The sequence below is a fragment of the Pistacia vera genome, unplaced genomic scaffold, assembly GCF_008641045.1.
Source record: "Pistacia vera cultivar Batoury unplaced genomic scaffold, PisVer_v2 Contig328, whole genome shotgun sequence".
NCBI classification, from domain to species: domain Eukaryota; kingdom Viridiplantae; phylum Streptophyta; class Magnoliopsida; order Sapindales; family Anacardiaceae; genus Pistacia; species Pistacia vera.
Window position 1 is genome coordinate 439,694 of NW_022196144.1, and position 16,253 is coordinate 455,946.

Genomic DNA, 16,253 nt, shown 5'->3' on the forward strand with positions numbered 1-16,253 from the left:
GTTTGAGAGGATGATCAGTCATATTATTATTGAGACACAACCTAAACTCCTACACGACAGGAGACAATAGTGGGAGATTTCCATTCCTGCAACAAGCGAAAGCTTTATGGAAGTAAAAGAGCCACAAGTCGTGAGTTTTTTTTTTTTTTTTCACGAAGAAGAAGCAATGACAATATTTGAGAAATCGTCAAGGGGATTTCCCATGCATAATATATACTAAAAAACCTCGTAACAAATAGGCACTTAAGACTTTTCATTAAGAATTTATACGTTTTATACTAAGTGATGTTACAAACTAATGAAATAAATCATAAATATATTTTCGAAAAATCGTAATGTAAAAAGATTTGGCAGGAGGCTTTTCATATTATACATAGGGTGAGTTTGGTTGGGATCGTAAAAGATAACGGGAGTAATTTGCGTTTATTTTATAAGATTTCGTTGTTTGGTTTGTAAGTAATAAATTATTATAGGTATCTTTTATTGCAAATAATGTTTACTGTTGGTAATGTAGAGAGTAATCAGATACCCTTTCTAAAGGTTGTTATTAAAAGATTATCGAAGTAATCTGATTTTTATATCTATTTTACCCTTAATTAAATACAATTTCAGAGTTCAAACACAATTGCCCTCAAATGTCTACCAAATAACAATTACCTAACCCCCTTACATTTGAAAAATTAGCTAAAACACCCCAACCACAAAAAAGTTTAAAAATTAACAAAATACCATTAGCCACCCAAGACCATTGCCGGCCACCACCGCCGTAATGGCGCACCACTGACAGGATCTAGCCGATTGTGCACTAGCAAGGCTATTTCTATTACCGTTTCACGGCCAAAGATGTAACCATGAGATCCATGGTCGGAAATGGCTTTGCCAATGCATGGTCGGTCGTACGCTATTTCGTCGACTGTCGGCCGCGACCGACGATGGTGGCTAGTTGAAGACAGTGGCTTGGGGTTGGTGTGGGTGATTTTGCTACAAATTAAGTTTTATATGATTGGAGTGTTTTAGCAAAATTTCAAATGTAAAAGGTTAAAAAAATGATTTAAAAAAATAATAAAAATAATATTATATTAATATTTAAAAAAAAAAGATAATTTAGTAATCTGTATAACATACTAACCTATTTATATTCCCAACTAAATATATAAATATAACATATTCAGCTATTTATTATAACCAACCAAATACATTTATTTAAACATTTATAATAATCTTCGGGATAAAATATCTTCTTATTAATAAAACATCCTCTATAATAAAATATTATATAATATATAATTAAAATATTGATATCTAAAGCAATTATAATGTTTGTATTTGTAATCAAAAGAAGTGTCTCACGTAGGAAGACAAGATGAATCAACGGAGACCGCAGCACCAAATAAACAGGCATATACCTGGTTGGCCCGCTTCTACGCCTTGTAGTCCAAGGTGTAAAATTCCTGGAATCTTCAGCAGTTCAGCTCCTACTTTTCCACGCGTACAAAAATATCTCTGTTCTTATACATTGACTTGTAGTTCTGAATTCAACACCACCACCACCAACAACTACAAGAACCAGTCTTCTCTTTCAATCAAAATCCATTTCACTAACCAAAACAATCATGACCATCAGATAGTGTTCCCACTTCTTCTTCTTTTTTTTTTGTGGTTCTCTTTTCATCGTCTTTTATTTTCAGAATCCCTTTTTTAACATGGATTCTGAAGAGTCTGTTCCCCAACTCAGAGGCGTTGTCATCATCACTCTTCCTCCTCCGGATAACCCTTCTTTAGGCAAAACCATCACTGCTTTTACTGTTACTAATGACTCTCCACAGCCCCACCAAACTCCACAAGAAAATGATTTGATTCCACAGGAACAAAACGCAGTTCCTGAACTTCCCCTTCAGTCCCCTCCAGTTCAATTCTATATACCAAGACCCCTTTTTGACTCTCCAAGGAAGCTTTTTGGCCTTCTGGGTATCGCTGTTCTGGCTCTTCTTCTCTATAGTTCCGTGTTTTCACACACTGTTCAAGAGCTTCGTAATTCTAAAGAGGATCGTGAGGATAAGAAGACTCTTATTTTCCCTTTGTATCGGAAATCTAGTGTTCCTGAGAATGATATAGAGTTTAAGCTTGGGAGGGCTGTAGCTTCAATTTATGCGGATAAAAAGAATATCAACAAAAAGTCTTTTTCTGCTAATACTGTCGGTGTTGATTCTTCTTCAATTTTCCCTGTTAGGGGCAGCGTTTATCCAGATGGGTATGCTTAAAAGTTTACTGCTTTGTTTAAATGCTGGCTCTATTTTTTGTNATAATTAAAATATTGATATCTAAAGCAATTATAATGTTTGCATTTGTAATCAAAAGAAGTGTCTCACGTAAGAAGACAAGATGAATCAACGGAGACCGCAGCAATTACCAAATAAACAGGCATATGCCTGGTTGGCCCGCTTCTACGCCTTGTAGTCCAAGGTGTAAAATTCCTGGAATCTTCAGCAGTTCAGCGCCCACTTTTCCACGCGTACAAAAATATCTCTGTTCTTATACATTGACTTGTAGTTCTGAATTCAACACCACCACCACCAACAACTACAAGAACCAGTCTTCTCTTTCAATCAAAATCCATTTCACTAACCAAAACAATCATGACCATCAGATAGTGTTCCCACTTCTTCTTCTTTTTTTTTTGTGGTTCTCTTTTCATCGTCTTTTATTTTCAGAATCCCTTTTTTAACATGGATTCTGAAGAGTCTGTTCCCCAACTCAGAGGCGTTGTCATCATCACTCTTCCTCCTCCGGATAACCCTTCTTTAGGCAAAACCATCACTGCTTTTACTGTTACTAATGACTCTCTACAGCCCCACCAAACTCCACAAGAAAATGATTTGATTCCACAGGAACAAAACGCAGTTCCTGAACTTCCCCTTCAGTCCCCTCCAGTTCAATTCTATATACCAAGACCCCTTTTTGACTCTCCAAGGAAGCTTTTTGGCCTTCTGGGTATCGCTGTTCTGGCTCTTCTTCTCTATAGTTCCGTGTTTTCACACACTGTTCAAGAGCTTCGTAATTCTAAAGAGGATCGTGAGGATAAGAAGACTCTTATTTTCCCTTTGTATCGGAAATCTAGTGTTCCTGAGAATGATATAGAGTTTAAGCTTGGGAGGGCTGTAGCTTCAATTTATGCGGATAAAAAGAATATCAACAAAAAGTCTTTTTCTGCTAATACTGTCGGTGTTGATTCTTCTTCAATTTTCCCTGTTAGGGGCAGCGTTTATCCAGATGGGTATGCTTAAAAGTTTACTGCTTTGTTTAAATGCTGGCTCTATTTTTTGTTTTGAGTGTTATTTGTTGAAAATGTTTTGCTTATTCTATGTATTGTTTTGGTGAATTCAAGAAACAATTTAATAGGATTCAGTTATGCTGACCTTTTATCTTCTACAGTGATGAAGTATCAGGGCTAGTTAGTTAAATAAATTCTCTGTAAAACTAATATTATACTATTTGTAGAGGAGCATATGTGTTCATGGTGTCGAAGTGATGGCAACGGTGGCGGTGTTTGTTGATGATGAATGGAGCGGTGATCTTTGCCTCAAATTGAGGGCATCGATGAAACCAATATCAATGTAAATGTGTTGTTTCATCGCAGAAATTGCATAGCAGAGACAATGCTTGTTAGAGCTGTATAGTGATGCCTACAATGCTGGTGGCAGCAATTCTGGTTTTTTGCTTTAGTTTGCTGTAGGCGATGGCTATGCAATGCCAGAGATGTTGTGGCATGCTATTCAGCTATTCTGCTATGAAGAAGAAAAAAAAAAATTGTTTGTCCCCTGAAGCTGACTTGGCTTAATGGGTTTGGTTGCGGAAGAATATCCGAAAGGATTTATTTGACAGCTTTATTATACTTATTGCTTTGACCTATGAATGCAGAACAACATTTGGGATTCAGTAATGGTGCTAACTAAAATTTTTAATTTTCATACAGACTATATTTCACATATATGCTTGTTGGAAGTCCTCCAAGACCTTATTATCTTGATATTGATACCGGGAGTGATTTAACATGGATTCAATGTGATGCTCCTTGCAGCAGCTGTGCCAAGGTAATGCTTAATCTGAACATATGCACAGAAGTGCTCAATTGAGCATTGGAATTTGTTGAATGAATTTTGCACAAGTCTTTTGTCGAATGTGTTTTCTTTCTCTATGTGAAATGAATATATCTATTTGCCAATTTTGTTTCTAGTGTAACTTTGTTTGCAAGGTAGCATAGTTATTGTTGAAGAAAAATATATTAAAAGAATGACCTTTTCTTTTTCATTGTTTTATCTGTTTGTAGACCGTGAAATTAGACAAGGATTGCTCTAAAATTGCCCCTTGAATTGTAATGATAGTCACCCGCATAATTCACTCTCTCACAAACCCAACCTGTGGTAAAATTAACCAACTTTGGGAGAAAAAATAATGGATTGTTGTTTTATGACTTTTACCATTTGGCATAAAATAGCGTCAAAGGCAACACCTCATACAGTTTGTTGCTCTTTATTTTTCAGCAATGCAGTAGTTAAAACCAAAATAAAATAAAAAATGATGTGCAACTCATTCAAATATGTCTGCATTTGGGGACGAGTGAGTCCTCTTTGCATCTTTTTTTTTTTTTTTTTGTTTGTTTCCTTTTCTTTTTCCTAGATAGGTGATTTAATTTTTCAAGTTTTCAACATTTATCCCCTCTCCCTCTCCCTGGCCTTGAGGAAAGATAGGAAGCTTAGATGTGAAGGTAAAACAAGCCTTCTTAATAATCAAATGCCTTCATCAAAAGCACCTAACCTTATAGATGATGAAATTTAAGCCTTTTGATAAATCTGTTTGGCTAGAAATGATTTTTACCCTAATGGAAACAGTTTATGTAGGGAGCGAATCCTTTATACAAGCCAAGAATTGAGAGCATATTACCTTCCAAGGACCCATTGTGCAAGGAAATCCAAAGAAATCAGAAGGGTGCATATTGTGAAGCTTGCCAGTGTGACTATGAGATTGAATATGCAGATCGTAGCTCCTCTATGGGGGTTCTTGCAAGAGATGAGCTTCAGCTAATGATTACAAATGGATCATTGACCAAGTTAAATGTTGTTTTTGGGTATCCCCTTTAACTTTTCACAGCTACATACTTGAATTTTTAGTCTTCATACCAAAATCAAAATGCTAATTTGTGCAATAAATTTTGTTGTTAAGGTGTGCGTATGATCAACAAGGTTTGCTTTTAAACACTCTAGTACAGACAGATGGAATCCTTGGACTAAGCAGAGCTAAAGTTAGTTTACCTTCCCAATTGGCAAGCCAGAAGATCATTAATAATGTGGTTGGTCACTGCCTAGCCACAGATGCAGGAAGCGGCGGCTATATGTTCTTAGGTGATGATCTTGTACCAAATTGGGGTATGGCATGGGTCCCGATGCTGGATTCTCCCTCCATGTGAGTATAGATCTCCAAAGATTTCATTCTCTTTTAGTTTCTTAAAGGAAATTATTTGCTTTTTACTTTTGCAAAAATATTTTGCTGCTGGATATATGTGGAAACAATATATGGACCCTTATTCTGATCCATTAAATGTTCATTACTTTTTAAGCATTATTTGGAAGTTGATTTCATGTCCTACCCAGGCCTGAAGGTTAAAAATGTCTACCTTCATTATTTTTCAATTGTGAGCTATTAGTGGCTGCTATTTTGTTAATAAAAATGAACTTTCTTTCTGTTATATTTTTTCCTTAACAAATGCAGCTATATGAAATTAAATTTCTATGTTGCTACTTCCAAGTTAATGCACATCTTAAGATGTGCTTTATTCTGTTCTTCTGTTTTGATTGTGATGGACCCATAGTGTCTCAACAATACAAAAGAGGAAGGGGTAGAAAAGGGAATTACTAAAAGCAACAGGTGGCAGAGTTAGTTACTAAGAATCTGAGTGTCAGTAATAAAATGAGAGACGTGAGGTGTAGAGGGTATTCTGAATTTTGGGTGTGTAGTGTCTAGAGGTACTGGCCCTGGAAGACCAGCTGTTATTTTGCATTTGGGTCTGTTGTTATTTGCTTATTTTGCTTGTTGAACCACTGTTCTATTGAGTATTAATATCATCTACTATTTTCTCCTGAGTTGTTCCATTTGTATTCCTGTTTGTTGCTTGGTTGTTGATTTAATGGCTTATTGTGCGTGTTGAGTTGCTGAGTGTGAGTGAAGGAGGTGAGTTTGGGTTAATTTCAGAAGGCAGTATCCATCAGATTGATATTTGTGTATTTCTCTATAATGAAAAAGTTTGCAATGCTTATCCTTGTACATTTGTTCAGCTTTGCCTTTAATTTTTCTTCTGACTCTTCTTTTTTTCTTCTGTTAAGAGACTTTTACCATACAGCAATTGTGAAAATGAGTTATGGAAGTAGCCTACTCAGTTTAGGTGGTTGGGACAGCCAAGTAGGACGGGCATTGTTTGATACTGGCAGTTCTTACACCTACTTCACAAAACAAGCATATATCGAATTGGTTGCTTCTGTAAGTATTTTTATCCACATCTTATAGGAAAAATCATAAATCAGCGTTTTCACTTTATACATTTACGCAGCTTAAGGAAGTTTCAAACATGGGACTCATCCTAGATTCATCAGATTCAACATTGCCCCTTTGTTGGCGAGCTAAACTTCCCATCAGGTCAGACATTTTTTTTGACCAAAATGATTGTTTGTGCTACGCTTTATATATTTTATTGAATAATTATTAATTCCTCCCTTGGTCAAAACATATATCATTAGTGGAGGTACTGTTTGTTAGCATATTTATGAAGTGTATTACGACTGCCATAAAACAAGAACAGCATCATATTCCGAAAACCTGTAACCACTTGCATGCAGGTCAGTTATGGATGTGAAGCAGTACTTCAAGACTTTGACCCTTCAGTTTGGGAGCAAATGGTGGATTGCTTCTACAAAGCTTCGTATTCCTCCAGAGGGCTACTTGATCGTCAGTGTAAGATTTCCCATCATTTTATAATAGATTCTCTTCACTCAAGTTGATGCTGAAAACTTGTTGCATAATGAGTCTTTCTATTCTGCAGAAGAAAGGTAATATATGCCTGGGTATACTCGATGGAAGCGAAGTACATGATGGATCGACAATTATACTTGGAGGTACATTTATTGGATAGTAGAAAACATAAAGAAATATGAAAAAAGTCATTATAATTAGTGCACTTGCCTTAAGTGTCTCAAAATGTTTAGATCATTTAATGGCATTACTTGATAGTTCTAGCAAAATCTAAAGCTCATTTTTGAGTAGGTTCCTGCACAGGTTAACAACTTTCACTATCTTCGAGTCGGTTTTTGATCAAGTTCAATAAAAACTTATTCATGAAACATATCGAAGTAGATAGAAATGCTCGTACACAATGACTTTAAAGTGAATGCACTTGTTGTTCGATTTTCCTGCATCTCCTCTTCTGTTTGTATTGTACATTACCTTTAATGTTCTTTGCAGAATTCTTTATCAGTCTTGCTCTATTAGCTATCCCCTTAATTGTAACATTCAGTTCATTTGACAATTGCAGATATCTCTATGCGTGGGCAATTGATCGTGTATGACAACATTAATCAGAGGATTGGTTGGGCGAAATCAGATTGTGTCAAGCCTCGACGGATCAAGACCCTGCCATTCTTTGAGGGATCAGTTGATCTGGGAACGAAGTAGGAGTTTTGTATGTACATTATCTATAGTTTATAGCTCTCTATTATACTCCCGCGTTGAAATTCTGTTTGTATGAACCTCTGTACGTTTTGTAATTAGCTTGTGTATATTAATATAACATAATATAAACTTCAATATTTTGAGAACAGAAGAAACAAAACAGCGTGGTTTTTTATTTATTTTTGTTCCTTAAAATAGTTTCTATTTAATTTATTAATTTATAAGTGTTAAGATTGCAAAATTAAGTGAAAAATAATAGTGACCCACTTGATTAAATTTGTTAATGGAAAAATATATATTTTTCTTGCCATTTTTGTCCTTCATTTTTTCATTGGTCAACAAATATTGGAATAATTTAAAAAATTAAAAAAAAAAAAAAAAAACCTTTTACGACTGTATTACCATTTTCCAACTAATGTGATCAAGTACAGACAGATGAACTAAAATTTTACACTGAATAATATTTGAATGTCGGCCTATTTTTATTTTATTCATATTATTAGAAAATGCCGAAAAAAGCCAAAGCGACTCTTCTTAAGTGACATGGCTGTAAATCTTTTAGATGAGTACAAATCCAATGTGATCCCCTCATTCCCATTTTTAGGTAATTTAGTTTTCTGTGTTTTTAAAAGATTTTCCGATTCCGGATGCAAGTCAAATTTTCCCAGAATCCTTCAGCATTATTGCTACCTTCTTCCAAGATTCATTTTCAATTCCAAGCAGACATTTGTTTTGTGGTTATAAAGAGCACAGTTCGAAAGCCAAAACAATCTCATTCCCATAAGAAAACGCGACTATTTTCATGAGCTCACGAGCACGAAAAAGGGTAGCATGAGAGATGGTAAATCCGGATATGGAACTAATATTTCATGCTACCAGCTAAGGGTTGGTGAGTGCCAAACATCTACTGGACAAGAGGTAAAAAATGCATTCAAAGTATCAGAGGGCAAACATATTATCTGACTACAAGGAGCTCTAGCCTCTAGCAACTCATCAGTAAGACATTAAATATAATATATCTGCATTCTGAACAGGAATGAGAAAGGAAAAAAAATTGCTAATTACAACAACAAATCTAACTGGACATCATGACCTGATCGCTCGACTGCAGTGCTTGGGTGGCGAAAAATCTGACATCGACATCGGGATCCTCAGTCAGCTCGACCAAACATGGACGGATCATCTTCTCAACTACCTGCATCGTTCAAGAACCCTTCTTGATTATAAACCAGATAATGAAACATAAGATACTACAACACTGGTAATTTACCCTGGATATTTTAAAAGGAAATGACTTCAAGAACAAACTGATTACAGGTCCTCAACTACATGATCCTTAGATTTTGCAAATGATTGATGAACCTACATATGCGTGTGTTCGCGAGAATGAGAGAGAGAGAGAGCCCAAATGCTATCTAGCCCTATCAAGCTGCAAATATTCTGATTTTTAGCCCGTTTAATTCAACATATAGAGAACTATGTTTATTCAACAACAATTAACAACACCAATTTATTCGACTCTAAAAATTAGTCATTTCATCTTATATAATGAAAGAAAATATGATAACTAAGTTCCAAAGATTTCAAAGATCCAATGCTTCCAGGAACAAAGATTACAGAATTATGTTAAATAACTTACAGACTGATCAACAATGGGAATAAGTGACTGCAACACCTTTGCCACGTTGAATTTGATGTTCGGTACCCTGTGACACGTGAATCTCAGCCTTGTATTCCAAGTTATATGCAACAAAACAAATAATTACAAATTCATAAGCTTCAGAGTCTGACAAATTTACCTATCTTTTGATGCATTTATAACCTCAGGCAGAAGTTTTGAACAAGTAATTTCAGGGCCCATAACAGGAGCAAGTAGAGAAATTGCATGTAGAATGGTCATACGATGCAAATAATGTGGGTTGTTAATCATGTCCAAAACCTGTCAACAGAATGAAAAGTCCTTACAAACAGTCAAAAAAGAGAATATAGACAAAAATCATTAAGAGAATATAGACAAAAATCATTATGAAATAACTCCCGATAAATAGTTACACCAAAATCTATCCCATTGATGAGACACATGTGAGAGGCATTATAATAAGAACCAAGAAATTTAAATACATTTTGACTTAATTTTGTCTTTTCTAGTGACTTTACTCATGTCGAACACAAGTTCAATTATTTCTTTTTCCAGAGCAGAAGATCCTGAATTGAAAACCAAATCATTGCAACACAGAATTCGAACTACCTGTGGAACTATGTGCTGCATTGCCCAATCTGGGCCAAATTCTTCTGCAAGACGCTTCACGTTATTAGCGGCAGCATCACGAATGGAATAAACCTACAATCATAAATAATATCAGTTTAATTTGACAGCTGATGCTGCATGACTATGCTTTATATAGCAGGACAGAAACAACAAAAGTTGAATAAATGGACGAATCCATCCTTCTCAAGCTTATACTGGACAATAAGAAATAATTCAGTTGCAAATAAGTACACCAAGAAAGTAAGCTAAAGAACCTTTAAGCATGTAAAAACACAAACACTCAATAAATTTTCATTCAAAGATTAAAACGAATACTTTTATTAATTTCTTTTATAACTACACATTTTGTACAGTTAGCAGCTATGTGGTTAACATGTTGACCAGCATATCTGGAATCCATTCTTTGCCTTCCAAAAAATAAAAAAAAAAAAATTATACATAAGTTGGTGTCAGATGTGTTTTTGATAGCTAGTGTCAAATGTGTTTCAAACCAGCATATAAAAATCCAACCACATCAAGTTTCTAATAGCCTTAACCCCCATAAAATGTAGATCCACGGCAACATTTAAAAGTATAAACACAGATAATTTACATATAGCATGCTTTTAAGCTCCAGCCACAAGCAAACAGTCAGAGCCATTCCAGCAAATAAATGTAACTGTTAGTCAAAGAGAAGTTTCTAAGTGTCTTTGCGTTTTTGATTTCCCACAATTTCTATCTCAATATTATTTCATTCCATCTGAATGAGCCCCAATCCTTCCTCCATTGTTGTTTGTCCTTTTCATGCATGCTCTGCAGCAATTTACATCTTCTGCTGTCTCGTCACCCTTGATTCCTAAAGAACAGAACACTACTCTTATTGTTCCAAGAAATAAGGCTACTGGAGCCACCAATTTGATCAATTAGTCAAGATTTTGACTGGATACAAAATCACTAGTGTCTGATCTGACCAAGACAACAGTTTAGGAAAAGGGAAAAAAGCTGAAATTCTACAGCAGCACATATTGACAAACCTTTACGTTATAGGTGAACAACTGCAACATAATTTTCAATCTCATAAAAACTCGAGAGAAGAGAGAAATAGATAAATCAGACACTTTTACGCAAATTCACACCACCCGACAGCTTCACATACCTTATCTTTTAACCATTGCATGCAAAGAGCACCAAGCTTATCATCAAAGAACCCGACACCCAATTGACTTGCCAATAATGGTATGTATTCAATTATTGCAAGTCGAACCCTCCAGTGTCTATCCTCTGCAAGTTCAACAATTGCTGGCAACAGAGATTGGGATAGCAGATCAATTCCAATCACCTGCACAAACAGATAATGTTACAATAATTCATTCAAATAAAAATCATCCATCATGCAGAGCCAGATACATACAAAACACCAGTTTATCAAACCAGCGGGAGAGAAAGGGACGTAAGGTTTGAATAAGAATAAGGACACTTTAGGTAAAAATTGCATTGAAGTATCAATTTTAAGATGCAAGGAGTGAAATATAATGACATATCAAATTCCAGTTATGAAAGAGAATGAAAGGGGAAAAAAGACAGCAGGTTCATGATTTAAAGGGACCAGTGTATGTCACATTAGGATATAAACATGTCAGGAACCCAAGCCACATATCCAGAACCATTTGATCATAAATTTGTTGGACAACAAACATACTTTACCCATTCAATCAATTACCCATGACCTAAAAACAAAAGATATACATACATGATAACAAGTTTCATAAAATGCATATGTGGCACTCAAATTCTGAACTTTTGACAAACCTGGTTCACTTGATCAAGCTTGCTAATAATATTAAGTCGGACATCAGGAAATTCATCCTTTAGAAGAGAAAGGAAAATAGGCAGCAGTTGCTCTATTGTTGCATCCTGCAACCATAAAAAGAAAGTAAACTAAACGGCCAGAGAGAAACAAGCATTCAAAGGAATCAATAATAACAATGTATTTAAATGCACATTCAATAACGAAGAAACAAAAATGTAGGGAACATTGCCCTCTATGATCAACATGAGAACCAACAATCGTCATTCACCAAGAAATACATGATATTCATATGAATGAATGGACGAATCATAGTTTCAGTCACAGAGTAAGATTACAAATACAAATTTCTTACCTTTCCTAAAGCTGGAGCCATTCCCATTATAACTGTAGCTAAAGCAGAACGAACATGCTGAGATGAATCTGTTGACAATTCCTACAGTAGGGAAGTGTATTTGCTTATTATGCTACTATCACATAGACGCCCAAGAACTAAACATTATCAAAACAGAAATGTAATAATATGAAAAGGAATTGGCACTAAATAAACTAGTTATATCGAGAACATAAATACCTTTACACAAGGAAGAATATGCTGGATTGCAAGTTCTGGATTCAAAATCCGGCAAATTTTCGTTACTTTTCCTGCAGCAGCAATACGTACTTCAGCTTCATTATCACGAAGTAGCCGAACATATGCAGGAACCACGTCCAACCTAAAGAAATGTCCAACATCAATATAAGTATAAATTACACTTCAAGTGAACCAATAACAGATCAATAAATTCAATAAGAAAAAAATAGCATACAAAATAGACAGCAGAAAGAAAAAAGACTTTAAATGATCAAAACACAAAAGGGCAAGTATCACAACCTCAACATTCATATAAGATTTTCAAAGTGAGAAGGTATTAGCAAGTACATAAGAGAAAATCAGGTTAAAAATAAAAAATTAAAGAAAAAATCTGGCTATGGATTGCAATTTTCACAGGAACATAATTGGCTAAATCAGCACATAAAATTGATTACCTGGTAGGCTCAGGACCAACAGCTTCACATAACTCATATAATTGATTTGCAACCATGTAACGAACACGCCAAGACTTATCCTGGTTAATGAAAAATTCCGTCATGCATGACGCATATGAATACTATATTGCAATCAATCATCAACGGATAAGACATGAAAAAACAAAATAAATAAATAGAACACCATTTTGATTTGCACTTCATTTATTTGGACTGGAAAAGAAAAATTATATCTCCCAAAATAACAGTAACCGAAATTCAAGAAGTTGCAAGAAAGCTTCTGAGTAAATTAATATCTTATCAATAACAAAATCTGCTTTACCTGAGAGAAATTAACTATAACAGGTAGAATATGAGCCACACAATCTTGGGATTCCAACAACTTTCCTAGAGCTCCACAACCCTCAACAGCCAACAACCGAACAGAATCTTGATCTGAAATAAAAATAAATTTGAGAAAAATTCATAGTAACCACAACTTAAAAAGTAAGGGTTGACAGATAAATTCTAGATTTCCCATGAAATGTAGAAACTTTTAAGACTTCAAATATATTTGCACGAAACAATTTGAAGCCAAAACCTTATAGAGTACCTTACTAAGCCATATTTGTGCTTTATAAAAAAACTAGAGTGATGTCTGTAGATTTGATTCAACATACACAAAATTGGGAAAGGAACTGCTTTATTTTAGCTTTAAATTTTTTTTATTTTTCTTAAGACAGATAACCCTAAATTTTTTTTAGTTTTTTTAAGACGGATAAATGAGAGCAGCTGCATTAGAAAGTGTACCAAAATTTTCCAGCATTTGTCAATCTATCTTATCATTACAGTAAATGTTAGATTAACTATTAGCTATAAGCATAAAATTAAGCACAAAAAAAGAATACATGGGTTAATCATTTGAAAAATATCTTTCAACAAGAATAATTACTAGCATATAACTAAATTACGAAAAACGAACTGAACAAATATACTTCTGAATCTACATACCATCCTGTGTCAACTCCTCAAATATAGACATGATTTCGGACTTCAAGTGGGCAGATTCAACCGTTGCAGCAAATTTTCCAAGGTTTGTTGCAGCAGATCTCCTAACCATGGGCATGTCATCTTGACACAGTTGCCTGTATATTGTTCGAAGTTCAGTTTTTAACGCTTCTGGAGCACTTGGGTATGCAATATGAAACAAACCACATGATGAGACTCGAGCTGAAAACCACTCGCCACCAGCCAGCCTCTAGATGTCCATATACAAAAATATGTGAAAAAACAGAGTTATTACAACTGTAGTAAGGTCAAAGTATATCATTTTAAAAAAAATATTAATTGAGACCGAAAGGAAATATGACTGAAAAATAAAATAGTAAATAAATAATTATATTAGACGATAGCAACACTGAAATATCACCTTGCAAAGGCCAATTACTCAGACTAGGATAGTAATAGAACTAATAACCAAATGATGCCTAGTTAGAACCTAGGCAATTGAAAATTCACCTAGATGAATTCATTGTTACATGAATCCCTAAATATTAATTGGTGCAGTGGCATTAACTGACCTTGACTAATGGAATAAAACACTCAACCACGTCTTGTTCCCTCATCTGCGAACCAATCCTACACAGTGACTCCACTGACTTGTCCCTCACACAAGTTTCCTCAACAGTGCACAAGGTCTCCAGTGGAGGAAGCAACACATTTGCATGCTCCAAACCACCAACATAAGGAATGAAAACCCCCAATTCTTCCGCCATTGCAAGAAGTACTTCGTCGTCGTCATCATTATTCTCACTCAAAAACGGTATCAACTCCTTCCGAGTCCTCTCCTCTCCAAGAGCACGAGCTATAGTTGATAGCCGCCGGATTGAGTTCAAACGAAGCTGAATATCATCATTTTTCAGCTCATCAATTAGAACTGCGATTGGGTAAAGTGGCTCATCGATCATAGCCATCTTGGCTCGCAAGATCTCACACCTACAGAAAAAAACATAATCAAATTTTTGCACAATTTACCTCCACAAAAACAAACCCACGTATTAAAAACACCACTCTTCATAGCTGAATATTTAAAAACCACAACTGTTACACTCTTTAAGAACAAAATTTGTCAATAAATGAAAAAAAAAAAAAACCAACTTGACCAAGTCTAACGCTAAGATAACTAAAGCGAAATTGAATTTAAGTTTCATATTTTAATTTTAAACAATCCAAATATTATCAGTTCTTGACCATACAACAGTACAGAGCAAAAAATAAAATCTCTAATTAATTCTCATAATTTCATAAATTCAACAAAATTCCATACACACCTCACTAAATGCTATAAAAAGAATTATTTTAATTAAATTAAAAAAAAAAAAGAGTCAAGAAACAAAAAACTTGATAAGATCTTAAACAACTACGAGTTATTCCACGAGTTCATAGGTTTCCAAAAGCAATAATTACAAACAAAAAGTCGGATCGAAGAAATTCAACGAGTTAAGCGACAGTAAGAAGCTTCACCAAAATCAAAAAACATGTTGCCAGAAAACAAAAACAAAAAAAACAGTAGTACCTACAGAGGCTTGGCTTGAGCGACCAAAGTGCTTGATCTGGTGAAAATGTAGAGAGAGATCTAAAGCCAATAGATTTGATTTGATTTATTTTTGTTTCTTTTTGTTTTGGACCGTAATTTACTTCAATATCGGGGTTGTTTTTTTGACTAAATTATTGTTACAATATAATGGGAATTTGAAATGTTGGCCCGGTCCGGTGGTTTAATTTTTGGTATTAAAATAATGAAAAGTTACTCAAAATATCAATGCTTATAGTCTGTGATCACAATTCAAGAAGTCTCCAATCACCGACTTTCAAATTTTTATATTTGAAATTAAATTTAAAAATAGAATAAAATCACTTAATCAGGAAATAAAAATATTTTTTTTTCTCTTATTTATAATTTTCAATGCTAAAATTTTTAAATATTATAAGCATAATTTCAGATATAAAATATGTTGAATCATAATCTTATTTATGAACAGTATTTTAATTCCTAAAAATATTAACAAATTAAACAAACATTAAATGGTTAAATTACTTAGAGAAATTTATTAATTTTCTAAAAGGATTTTTCCATATTAGACAATCTCACAAGGGTGTATGAAATAAACCCTTTTTCTAAAAAGTGTTTGCCGCATGAAAATATATTGTTACATTGCTGGTAATCCCCTGTGATAAAAAATGTGAACTCGTGATAAATCATATGAACTAATTAAAAAAAAAAAAAAAAAAAAAAAAAAAATGAAGAGCAGCAGCGGTCTTGAAGTGGGCAAAATACTTTGAAATGAAAATGTTAAGACGGATTTTCAGAGCATTTGCATTTGGTAGCTAAAACCAAATCCATTTAAACCATCAATTATTCAATTTGTCAGGCTCAAGCCAAATTTTGAACTATATGTTATTCCAGGCAGGCAG

At 34.4% G+C, this 16,253-nt stretch overlaps 2 protein-coding genes across 4 annotated transcripts; one reads left to right on the forward strand and one right to left on the reverse strand.

Annotated features, from left to right (window-relative positions):
• The first annotated feature begins 1,517 nt into the window (after nt 1–1,517).
• Nucleotides 1,518–7,833, forward strand: LOC116137495 (aspartyl protease APCB1). 2 transcript variants are annotated; one of them, XM_031423189.1, is made up of 9 exons: nt 1,518–2,251; nt 3,974–4,091; nt 4,899–5,125; nt 5,221–5,460; nt 6,378–6,531; nt 6,602–6,687; nt 6,888–7,002; nt 7,091–7,163; nt 7,580–7,833. In XM_031423189.1, the coding sequence occupies exons 1-9, from the start codon at nt 1,704–1,706 to the stop codon at nt 7,717–7,719; spliced, it is 1,701 nt and encodes a 566-aa protein (XP_031279049.1). In that variant the 5' UTR covers nt 1,518–1,703; the 3' UTR covers nt 7,720–7,833. The 2 variants fall into 2 exon arrangements, with proteins under 2 accessions (XP_031279049.1, XP_031279048.1); XM_031423188.1 differs by lacking the exon at nt 1,518–2,251 and adding an exon at nt 2,533–3,274.
• Nucleotides 7,834–8,621: 788 nt separating this feature from the next.
• Nucleotides 8,622–15,469, reverse strand: LOC116137491 (serine/threonine-protein phosphatase 2A 65 kDa regulatory subunit A beta isoform-like). Of its 2 annotated transcripts, none has more exons than XM_031423182.1 (12): nt 15,355–15,469; nt 14,360–14,774; nt 13,791–14,037; nt 13,123–13,235; nt 12,801–12,880; nt 12,346–12,487; nt 12,127–12,207; nt 11,774–11,878; nt 11,121–11,303; nt 9,965–10,057; nt 9,516–9,655; nt 8,622–9,422 (listed from the first exon to the last, which is right to left on the reverse strand). In XM_031423182.1, the coding sequence occupies exons 2-12, from the start codon at nt 14,750–14,752 to the stop codon at nt 9,338–9,340; spliced, it is 1,662 nt and encodes a 553-aa protein (XP_031279042.1). In that variant the 5' UTR covers nt 14,753–14,774; nt 15,355–15,469; the 3' UTR covers nt 8,622–9,337. The 2 variants fall into 2 exon arrangements, with proteins under 2 accessions (XP_031279042.1, XP_031279043.1); XM_031423183.1 differs by having other exon boundaries at nt 15,359–15,458.
• Nucleotides 15,470–16,253: the final 784 nt, after the last annotated feature.